Source organism: Cucurbita maxima, unplaced genomic scaffold, assembly GCF_002738345.1.
Source record: "Cucurbita maxima cultivar Rimu unplaced genomic scaffold, Cmax_1.0 Cma_Scf00025, whole genome shotgun sequence".
Lineage (NCBI taxonomy): Eukaryota > Viridiplantae > Streptophyta > Magnoliopsida > Cucurbitales > Cucurbitaceae > Cucurbita > Cucurbita maxima.
In genome coordinates this window covers 3,420,548-3,431,825 of record NW_019272041.1, presented here as the reverse complement: position 1 = coordinate 3,431,825, position 11,278 = coordinate 3,420,548, and the positions used below count along the sequence as shown (strand labels likewise).

General features: G+C 33.4%; 2 protein-coding genes across 3 annotated transcripts; one reads left to right on the top strand and one right to left on the bottom strand.

Moving 5' to 3' along the window:
- Positions 1 to 4,177: 4,177 nt before the first annotated feature.
- LOC111498740 (29 kDa ribonucleoprotein, chloroplastic-like) lies at positions 4,178 to 6,344 on the bottom strand. Of its 2 annotated transcripts, XM_023150095.1 has the most exons (5): positions 5,937 to 6,344; positions 5,668 to 5,769; positions 5,091 to 5,390; positions 4,496 to 4,580; positions 4,178 to 4,373 (listed from the first exon to the last, which is right to left on the bottom strand). In XM_023150095.1, exons 1-4 carry the CDS (start codon positions 6,300 to 6,302, stop codon positions 4,515 to 4,517), a joined length of 834 nt encoding a protein of 277 aa, XP_023005863.1. In that variant the 5' UTR covers positions 6,303 to 6,344; the 3' UTR covers positions 4,178 to 4,373; positions 4,496 to 4,514. The 2 variants fall into 2 exon arrangements, with proteins under 2 accessions (XP_023005863.1, XP_023005862.1); XM_023150094.1 differs by having other exon boundaries at positions 4,178 to 4,580.
- Positions 6,345 to 6,727: 383 nt separating this feature from the next.
- LOC111498669 (adenosine kinase 2-like) lies at positions 6,728 to 10,510 on the top strand. The gene is made up of 12 exons (XM_023150000.1): positions 6,728 to 7,006; positions 7,320 to 7,373; positions 8,007 to 8,053; positions 8,135 to 8,166; positions 8,255 to 8,356; positions 8,466 to 8,533; positions 8,680 to 8,756; positions 9,160 to 9,257; positions 9,333 to 9,403; positions 9,494 to 9,560; positions 9,643 to 9,826; positions 9,943 to 10,510. Exons 1-12 carry the CDS (start codon positions 6,924 to 6,926, stop codon positions 10,083 to 10,085), a joined length of 1,026 nt encoding a protein of 341 aa, XP_023005768.1. The 5' UTR covers positions 6,728 to 6,923; the 3' UTR covers positions 10,086 to 10,510.
- The last annotated feature ends 768 nt before the right edge of the window (positions 10,511 to 11,278 follow it).

Here is an 11,278-nt window from a genome sequence, read left to right as displayed (position 1 = left end):
CCTACACACACATTCATTCATTTTTGTGGCTCTGCAATTAACTTCAAACCGCCATGGCCGGCTCTTCCCCGGTTCAATCACACCGGACCGCCTAAATCATCATTATTATTTTTTTTTATTAAGAAAATTTACGTATTTTAAAATAAATTTTGTTCGAGATAGTATTTCACGAGGCATATAAACCATATTTAATTCCAACGGGATGTATCTATTGATTACAATTTTTCGGATTTGTAGGAATATTGATTAATGAGGGCGAGGGAAGTTCTAGTTATTAGGGTGCGCGCTATAAAGAAAAGACGTTGATTTAGATTAGATTATTTCTAGATAAAGGCCGATAAAATAAATGACGATATTTTAATTTGAAAAATTATTTTAAAAGATATTAAAATAATAGACCGTCGATCTATTATAATAATAATATAGATTTTTTATGAGTAAAAATAATAACTATTTATTATTACTAAGAAGAAATATGAAAAATAGTTAAGAAATTAAATCAATTATTTATTGTACTTTATTTTTTTTATCTAGACATTAAATAATTTTGGTGTATGAAGATGTACAACTATTATTGATCCACTCGTTTGTGAAGCAAACATGTTCCAATTTATCATAAAGGAATGAAAAATGAAGTGTTTAATTAACCGTTCACGAGCTTCTCCAAAACTAGACATATTATTTCTCGTTAATTTAATATAATTTAGTGGTATCGTGTCAATTATTGTCATAAAAATTGATGGCTCAATCCCCACCATATAATTATATACCGTGTTATATATATATATATATATATATATAACAAATGGGTTCCTTTAAAATCCATTTAGTCGTTTTAAATTGGTTCCTGATTACAATTGCTCGGTAGTTGAAGAGTAGTTTTATATGATCGTCTTTTTATGATTAATAAAAAAAAATTAACTAAATATAAAAATTTAATGAGTCGAGGAGACGAAAATGGTATGATTTGACGGGTAGAATTGGAATGGGTAGGATTTATTGAGTAATTTGTCCTTGGAGAAGCAAAGAAATGACTTGTGTTGGCTTTGTGGAATTCATTTCCTCTTTGTGCTTCAATTGTCTTCAAAAGGGAAGGCATACCCATGCATACCCTCTTCTTTCCTTGTCCTCAACAAAGACAAAATTACTATCTTTTTATAAATAATAATATTTTATTATTATTCACGAGCACGAAATTTAAATCATAGTTGAGCTTAAGTCACATGTATCTTTCAATTTATTTGATTATAAATAGAGAAGTTTTACGCACCATTTAGAGTTATGCCATAAATTAATCATGTTAATAGAATCCTCAAATGTCGAACAAAAGGTGTAATTTGTTTGAAGACTTCAAAAGAAGGAGTCGAGCCGTGATTAAGGAGAGGTGTACTTTGTTCGAGAGGAGTCCCACATCGGCTAATTAAGAGTTTGGACTTTCCCTCGGGATTATCAGTTTAATCAAATAAAAACTCGGGTATTAAAAAATATGACTTTTTTTAGGGGGGGAAAATCATATTGAAGCTCTGACATTTATATAATTATTTCATGTGCCATAATAAATTAAACCAACTTATAGGAGAAGATTTTAAGAACTGGGCTGTCACGTTTTGTCCCCTCAAAATAGGTTAATAAGGCTTCTAGCCTTTTTTATTTATTTATTTATTTATTTATTTTTAGATAAATTTAATTTAATATTTTATCTTTTCAATATTATAGGAATCATAATTCCTTGTGGATTTCCACTCACTTCCCTTTTGTTTGTTTGTGATTTAAATTTTCTATTAAAAAATAAATAATAATAAATTATCATTTATAGTTTTTTATAAACGAAACAAATTATTAAACGAGCATCATCATCGTTCCACAATCGAATTAGTTGTGTCGTGCTCGTTTTCGTTACACATTATTATATGATACTTCTCGAGATCGAGATTTTTTTTGCTACTAATACAATCATCTCTCACGAGGTTGAAGTAGAACCAACCCGAACAATTTCTGAAGTGACACGTGTATTCTAAAGTATTTCATTATTTGTTTTCGATAGTGTTTCGAAGTTAAAAGAACACTTAAAATTTAAATTTGGGATGTTTTACTCGAAGAGTTTAAAAATGGTGGGATACGAAAAAAATGGGCATAGAAGTCAATTTTTTTTTTTTTTTTGCTCTTTGTCATTAAAAAGTTAAACAAAAAATAATTATTAACGAGAGAAAATATTTCAAAATGGAAGAATTTGAGACGATGATAAGACATGTCTTGTTGATATATGAAATGCCCTCAAAGCTACACATAATTATTTATTTTAGCGGGTAAATTAATGAAAAGTTAAAACGAGCGAACAAGAAAATGAATTTTCAAAGAAAAATTTTCAAACACGATCAATAATAAAGAAATGTCGATATGCATAATCATAGCACTAACACCCTGATAGTCTCAGTCATTAAAAAAGAGGTGCTTGTTGATGTAACGTACTAGGCAGTAGTCTACAAACAAACTCTTCCCACAGAAGCTTCACGTAAGCTGCTGTTGTCGGTTATTGTACAAAAAGTCGTTTGTATATCAATGTAGATCTTTTCCTAGCACATTATGACCTTCGAGTTGGATCGAGTGACGTCAAGCTAAACTAGATTTGAGTTGTTTTTCTTTTAAGAGGCTTGTCGGTACATTTATAGAGAACGAGCTAATCACGACCTTACAATGTGATGGATGATATCTTATTCTCTCATCAATCCCGTGTTTCTCGAGTGAATGATGAGATAGATAGATGACATGACATGTGATCATCTTTTAAGCTTGTCGAGCTAGCTTTAGTAGTTTGAGTTTACCTCGAAAATGCTGGGCCTACCTACCCGCAACAATGTGGGAATCGATTCGGGCTCCACTCCCTTATCCTATGTAACTTACTACTACGTAGCTCATGATGATGTAGATCACCCTCAACCATGCACATAGCTTAGCAAAAAATCTTTAAGATATACAACTTTGGCATAATGAAGGGTAATAACTTGCCGACTTGACATATCCAAATAATTGCCATTATTGTTTTTTTTTTTTTCATTTATATATCCTTGAAATTAAGATTTCGACTAATTTATTTATTATTTACATTAAAATGATTAATTAACGTAAGATTCAAATAAATGCATGTGTAGGCAAAGAGTTCGTGAAATATTACGTGGTGGGATACAAAAATAAATATATTTAAAATATCTTTCTCACATATCCAACGGTGCACGTGAAGTGACCTCGTCTAATAATTTCATGTTGATATCTACGTTTATTTAAAGATTATTCATTGGTTTTTCTAATAGGGAGGAGGTAATAATATGAATGTAAAAGACATTTAGATAATTAACTCGATAACTATATTTTAATTTTAGTATTATGATTTTGAAAAAAAATGTAATAAAAGAAATTAATAATAAATCTAGTACACCGATTAAAGTATATAGTATGCTCAAAATAAATAAATAAATAATAAAAACAATATAAATAATCAATCAAATCCTCTCATTTTCCCATTTGTTTTCGAAGTGAGAGCTTGGGCTGAACCAATAGTGGGCCTCAATGGGCCAATTGCCAACAAAAATGGGCCCGTTTTGTTTCTTCTTTGATTTGAAATGGTTAAAAAAAAAAATTATGTAAACAATGGATGAAAATTATTTACAATCCTATTCTGTTCCATGACTTTGTTAATTTTTATCATATATATATTTATTAATTATCTTAAATTTGATTTGATTTTAGAATTTTATGTTTTGATTTATTTTACAATTTTTCCTTATTTGTTTATCGAGAGTTTTATGTCGACAAATTTGAAGGTACAAATGGTTTGAACGTCCAAGTCAAGAAAACGAGTACATATCAAATTATCAAGCTAGGATGGTAAATATTTTCGAACCTCAATCTTTGTGAATGAAAATATAATATTTAGCTAATTGAACTATAACTTACCGTTAATAATTAATATCACATATTTGGTCCATCAAATTGTAATAGTTTAGTCTTTTTAAGTTTTTCTATGTAAAAATTTAGTACTAGAATTTTTAAATTTTGTAACTCGCTACTAAAATATAAACCCTTTCCAACATTATCATAGTTCAACACGCATAAAATATTCACTCAACTAAATGGTCATAACCGTTACAAAAATAAACAAGATATTCTACTAGTTGGATTGCCAAAGTAATTTGTAGGATATTAAATCCTTCCCTATAAACCCTTTATTAAATCTCGGTTTTAACCTTTAAGAACCATAATTTTGTAATGTTCGTGACATAACTTGCTAATCTTGGGCTTCATTCGTCCTAAAGTAAGTCTGAGACAGGACAAATATTTGAAGTCATAAAGTTTAGGAGCTTAGATGTATGCGAAATCTGAAAAATAAAAATCAAATATCCCAATGATTCATGGAGCAAGTAGAGATAAATCATTTGGCACCATTTACTATCGCTATCGGAGAACAGAGTATAGAAAAACAAGATTGAGCAAAAATTACCGTTGATCTCTTCTGATACTCAAACCTGGCGCCGAGGCAGCCTTGCTTCTGCTTGGGTCACTCGGATGGATCTTCCATTTAAGTCCTGCAATGTAAACATTCATACTTAGATATATGAAAATATTAACTCTCATGAATTTGCCACATGCCGCATGAAATGTAATGTCCCAGATCCACCGCTGGCAGATAATGTCCTCTTTAGGCTTTCCCTTTCGAGCTTTCTCTCAAGGCTTTAAAACGTGTCTGCTAAGAGAAGGTTTCCACACCCTTATAAAGGGTGATTTGTTCTCCTCCCCAACCAACATGGGACAGCACATGAAATGGGTTTAATAAAGAACAAAGGATAAACTGAGACAAAATGGTCCAACACAAAAATTTTCATTTCAGGCAAGACGAACGGGAACAAAAAAAACTTCGACTTCAGCTTCATATGAACAACAGAATGAAATTCTCATATCTCTTGAGTTCAGTAAACAAGATTGTAATGGCTATCCTTTGATTGAACATGAGGAAACATATCAAAACTCATCATAAACAAATGCAGAACTGCTCAGGAAAAACAAGAACATAAAAATGAAGAGGCAAGCGAACTTACAACTCCATCCAAGGACTGAATGGCATTGTTAACTTCCTCTGCTGAACTATATGTTACGAAACCAAACCCCCTAGATCTTCCGCTATCACGGTCATAAACTACTTTTGCCTTCACAACATTTCCTTGTTCCCTAAACAAGTTCTCAAGTGTAAGATCATCAACACCCCAAGCGAGGTTACTCACATGAACACAATTGGAGTTATCAAACGTTGAAGCATTTTTTGAACTCCTAAAAGAGGAATCGTCCCTTTTTGGTGGAGGGGGTCCACAATTTACCCTCAGTGGTCTACCCTCGAGTTCCTGTGAGGAGCACCAGAAATCATCAATTAAAAGCAAATCCAATGAACCTTTGATACAAAATGAAAGATAACAGTATATAACTGGATCGCAGAGGCAAGTCTAAGAGACTTTTGGCATTAAAATTACGGCTCAAGAACGACCATATGGAAGCAGATAAGCTCTACATATGTTTCGGGATACAGTAACAGCAATTGGATTTCCAAGGAGTAAATGAAGCAGACCCAGAAACAAAATTGCATAGCCATTAAGTTGGTGTAAAATGGGTGTAGCCACTTACATAGCCATTAAATTGTTGAGCAGCTGCTTCAGCCTCTGCAACATTCGACATAGTGACAAAACCAAATCCCCTGCTTCGTCCCGTCATCTTGTCGTAAATCACCTTCAGAACACTTCAGGAAATTAGGGCAAAGCAAATAGGTGGTCTCTCGAGAGAACAGAGAAACTTAATAACAGGAACAACAACATAAATTCTAACTTCTCGAGCCCCTTACGTGGTCTAAACCTACAAAACATGAAAGAAACAAAATCGAGATTGAAAAAAAATACCTCGACCCTCTCAACTTGTCCGGCGCTTTCGAATAAACCGGCGAGTTGAGCACTGTCGATAGTGAAAGGAAGATTTCCGACGAAGAGTTGGAGGTCAGGAGCGTAGCTGGAATCGTCTCCATCGACGTCGAGGACATCTTCCTCCTGGTCAAAATCGGATGAGACAGCGACATTTCTAACGAATCGTGAGAAGAACGCCGGAGAAACCCTATGAGAACGAAAAACCAAAGCGGATATGGAAATCGGATTCGACCGAAAGCCAATGGAAGATGGATTGAGCGAGAAAAGTTCGAATTTAGGGTTAGAAAAAGATAGGGTTTTAGGGGTTAGGGATGAAAGCGGGAGGAACGTCGCAGAGGCAGCCATGGCTTCCGAGCTTTTTGAGATAAGGCTCGAAGAAAGGCCCAACGGCCGGAAGCTATGTATTTATAGTTTTTTTTTTTTTTTTTTATTGTAAATTTCTGGAAAAATAAAAAAAATTAAAATAATATATTTATAAAAATATTATTAAAAAAAACTAAAAAGTGGTTGGTGAAGATCAGCACGCTTCACGCATGTGAGATCCATCCTTCTTTACCAACCTAAGATTGTGACATTCCATTGCATATATATTACAAAAAAAATATTGTTTAAATATAATTATTAAATGAGATTTTAATTATTTATTTATTTTTTGTGTAACTAAATTACAATAAAACTATTAAAAATACACATAATTATATAATTTTTAATATATTTATATTAAATAAATAATAACTAAACTCATAATTTAACTAAAAAATCTTGAGTTAGGTATTTGGAAGAAGCAGATATTAATGGAAATGGGCGATGAGGTTGGTGGAGTTTGAGAATTGTGCCATACCATCCTCCACTCCGTACTCGATTCTTACTATAAATCTCCGCCATTTCTCCACTCTTCAGATCTGAATCTCGCCCTCTGATTTCTGCCATTCTCTCCTTCATTCCTTCTTCACCTTACTTGCATCCATGGCGTACGAGAGGATCCTCTTGGGAATGGGCAATCCTCTTCTTGACATCTCAGCTGTCGTCGATGATGAGTTTTTGAAGAGGTATTTCGCCGTTGTTTAATCCTTCTTTCATTCACCTTTCCTCTGGTTTCTTATCAAACTCAGATCCTTATGCTATTCCATCGCATATTTTTTACGTTGTTGAGTCTTTCTTTTCTCCAATCTTAATTTCATTGTTGCTTTTCTGGTTTTTTTTGTTTCGTTTCTAAGCTTTATTGGTTGTATGGTTGAGGAGAGGTTCTGTAAATTGTAAATTCGATCGGAAAGAGCAACATGAGGANTTTCACGTTTTTTTTTTTTTTTTTTTTTTTTTTTTTTTGTATTTTGATTCTGTAAATTTACTCGTTTGGTGCAGATACGACATCAAGCTGAACGATGCTATCCTTGCAGAGGAGAAACATCTTCCAATGTAAGGGATTGATTTTCAATTTTCTTACTCGTACTGGCTTGTGGCTGCTACTATTCACGGCTATTAGCTATGCTTTTATGTTCCGCGACATTTATTCCTTTAGGATTACGTGTTTTTCTTGTTTTAAATGTATGCCATTAGTTCTCGAGAAAATCATTCATAGGATTCGACAGTAACTTGGGGTTGCGTGAAAATTAAGTTTCTGGTTACAATTTGATTGCTTCCTTCTCAATGAAGAATAAGGAATGTATGAAGTCAGTGCTGTTAGATGTTTGATCCATGTTGATATTACTTGCTGTTCTATCTTGATCGAGGATACTTCTTTAATTCTTTGTTTTTGTAAAGAGAAAAGTAAAAGGATTTTGTATCGTAGTTGAGGTAATTTACTTGATGAAGTTTTTCAATATGGATGTTATGTCAATATTCAATCGAACTACCGGACTAGTTGCTAAAACGACGGGAGAACAGCAAGAAGCTGACAATAACTTGGTTACAGAAGTACTTTGCATACTAGCTAAACTACTGTTTGTGGCTTGTGATGCATTCGTTTAGTTGAAAAGAAATCAGGATTTGATGTAACTTTTTAATGAGCCTCGGGCACATTTCTTTGTTCTTGTGTATTTATTTTTGTAGGTATGAAGAATTGGCAAACAATCCTAACGTGGAGTACATTGCTGGAGGTGACGTGTGGATGATTGAATCTATTTGTGTTATATTGGTTTTGGCACATTTGTGAATTTCATGAACTTTTTCAAGTGCAGGTGCTACACAAAACTCGATCAAAGTCGCTCAGGTATACTAATCTTGTTCCCTGGTGAATTTAACCTGTAACCATTTGTTTATTTTCTGCCGTGGGATGAAACTTTTCTCACCTTTTTCAGTGGATGCTCCAACATCCTGGTGCAACGAGCTATATTGGTTGCGTTGGGAAAGACAAATTCGGGGAGGAGATGAAGAAAAACTCGAAAAGTGCAGGTGTTAATGTAAGTTTCACACTCTATCACTGTCTTCCATTTTGGTGATAATTGTATGTTTCGAATTGTTTATTAAGATGTTATTTGCTCGTTTGCCCATTGGTATTTGAGAAAATAGGTTCAATATTATGAGGTTGATTCTCCACCAACAGGAACCTGTGCTGTATGTGTGGTGGGTGGTGAAAGGTTAGTCAAAATCTTATTTCTTTGAGCACTTTAACATTAAGGCAAACATATAAAGTACGTTCCTTGTAAAATAATGGGCTATTTCTCAGATTGTTACTTCTGGAAATCATTAATTTAACCAAGAGTCTGTTTTCTCTGACATACAGGTCGCTTATTGCCAATTTGTCTGCCGCAAATTGCTACAAATCAGATCATTTGAAAAAACCTGAAAATTGGGCATTAGGTATACACCAAACTCATATATATGGTTTTCAGAGGGCTGTGTGGTATCTTTTCTTAAAGATTATTACTTTTTTTTAGAGCAAGAATTTAGTGAAACATTTTTGGTAATCTGTTATTTAGAAGTTCCCTTGAAAAGATGTTCTTTAAAAGCTTTGCTACCTTGTTTCTTCTCTAATTTGTCTCGTGGTGGATTATTTTGTACAAGAACCTGGACTAGTGAATCATTTTTATGCAGTAACCTTGTTCATTTTCAAGTTCTCAATCTTAGTTCTTCTAAAAAACTGTTCTGCTGAACAAGGTATCAAACAATACCAAGTTTTTGTTTGAAATATTTTAGGGACCCGCAGATAGGATATATTTTGCATTCATGAGCTAACTTTGATTGTAATTTGCCACGATGACAGTTGAAAAGGCCAAGTATTTCTACATTGCTGGGTTTTTCCTTACCGTATCACCAGACTCCGTGCAGATTGTGGCCGAACACGCGGCTGCAAACAAAAAGGTTCACATTGTGACTATAGTTATATAGTTTACCAAGGCTTCAGAACAAGTAACTAATATTGCCAATCATTTGCAGTATTTCTCAATGAATCTGTCTGCTCCATTTATCTGCGAGTTTTTCAAGGATGCACTGGAGAAAGTTTTACCGTAAGTACGAAGTACGAATGTACGTTACGTGGTAAAGGTAAGAAAGTTTGAAGAGTTGACAGGAGATGTCTTTTTTTGTTTATATTTCAGGTATATGGACTTCATTTTTGGTAACGAAACCGAAGCAAGGACATTCTCGAAAGTTCAGGGTTGGGAGGTAATGGTTTGCTTGGTCACATAAAGGCTTGAATAGTGATTTTCATTTCATGTATAAACGGAGGCTAACTTGTTATGACCAGACTGAGAATGTCGAGGAGATAGCGCTAAAGATTGCTCAGTGGCCAAAAGCATCAGAAACACGCAAGAGGATTGCTGTTATTACTCAAGGTCCAGATCCAGTTATAGTTGCCGAGGATGGAAAAGTTAAGAAGTTCCCAGTTATTTTGTTGCCAAAAGAGAAACTTGTCGACACAAATGGAGCAGGTATGTTATGCCGAGCTCGGTGAACGTGAACCATCAAGCACGTCCAAGTTTAAGCTAAGTTTAGGTACATAAACGAACACCAAAATTGTGTTTTAATTCGTTCGTTCGTTTTTTAGGAGATGCGTTCGTTGGAGGATTTCTATCTCAGTTGGTGCAAGAAAAACCCATCGAGGACTGTGTAAAAGCTGGGATTTATGCATCAAATGTCATCATACAAAGGTCTGGCTGCACATTCCCTGAGAAGCCTGATTTTAAATGAGCATTTCCTCTCTTGATATCTATCAACCTCTTATAGCTTATTTCCAATTGTTTTATCTTTGATTCACGAGCTGTGGATGGTGGCTAATTTCTGCACATCCCAATGGCTGTCTACCCTATCCTATCCTATCCTTGCTATACTCAATTATTATAAGAAATGAGCCTTTGCCTTTGGTAATAGCGCCCTCTACTTTTAAGTGTCATGTCCTGAAATTCATTAGTTTGGCCTTTTAAGCAAATTTGTTCCTCTTTGTTGCTGAAGTTTCTGGCATTTCCATGCCATGATGTATTAGAAAACAAGCAATGGAGGCAACAAACTGAGCTTCCTTTCCCACGGTTGTCTCTTTTGAGATCCACAATGCTTATGCTTTTGCTTTTGCTTTGTTCTTAATTCTGATTCACTGTGATCTTCATATCCTTCCCACAGATTTGGTGTTCTACATTTTCTTTATCTTATTTACACATCTCGTTTGGAATGTGTCTCTTCACACATCTCTTTTATGTCTGTCAGAATTTGAAGTCTTTAATTTTATGTCTAGTAGATCGATGAATTTTAAACGTCGAATAAATCAATGATATGCTATGTATAACATTGAAAGTGTTGGAATCTATTTGAACGGTGTCTAAAGTTTATTAACAAAATAAACACATATAAAAGGGATTTGAGGAACTATAAAACTATGTGAAATTAAAGATGAATAAAGCTTTTTTTGCATTTTATTTTCATTTCATAAATAGATAATACAATTAATAGGGTTCATAAACAACCGACCATTACCAAAAATCTACTAATTCATTTAAATTACTAATTCATTTAAATTTAAAGTTTTTTTTAATAAGTTTGAAGCTTTTAATTTTGTGTCTAACCGATTCTCAACGGTAAAACACAATTACCTATTAAACACCGAATCAGGTTTTTATTAAATACAAAAGTGAATTATATATTTAAAAAACGATTAAAGATGTAAAAAAGAAAAAAAAAAAGTTTTGTTGGAATATTCGTGGCATGATTCCATATAGTTATTTTTAGCTATATTTTTCATTTGTTATGTTGTAAATAACGGTCTCTACCTGCTACTGTACCATTTACTCAAATAGGGAGAGATTTTTTTTTTTCTTTTCTTTTACACAAAAATAAAATTTTGAAATATAATTTAATTGTTTTGCAAAAAAAAAAAAAAAAAAAAAAAAAAA

Bases quoted from the DNA above. Each gene is read 5' to 3' on its own strand.
- LOC111498740 (XM_023150094.1), bottom strand. From the start codon at position 6,302: ATGGCTGCCTCTGCGACGTTCCTCCCGCTTTCATCCCTAACCCCTAAA. The intron at 5,391-5,667 runs GTAAGTGGCTAC...TGCTCCTCACAG, and splicing joins CTCAACAATTTAATGGCTAT to GAACTCGAGGGTAGACCACT. The intron at 4,581-5,090 runs GTAAGTTCGCTT...TTTACATTGCAG, and splicing joins TTCAGTCCTTGGATGGAGTT to GACTTAAATGGAAGATCCAT.
- LOC111498669 (XM_023150000.1), top strand. From the start codon at position 6,924: ATGGCGTACGAGAGGATCCTCTTGGGAATGGGCAATCCTCTTCTTGAC. The intron at 8,054-8,134 runs GTGACGTGTGGA...TTTCAAGTGCAG, and splicing joins CGTGGAGTACATTGCTGGAG to GTGCTACACAAAACTCGATC. The intron at 8,534-8,679 runs GTTAGTCAAAAT...TCTGACATACAG, and splicing joins TGTGTGGTGGGTGGTGAAAG to GTCGCTTATTGCCAATTTGT.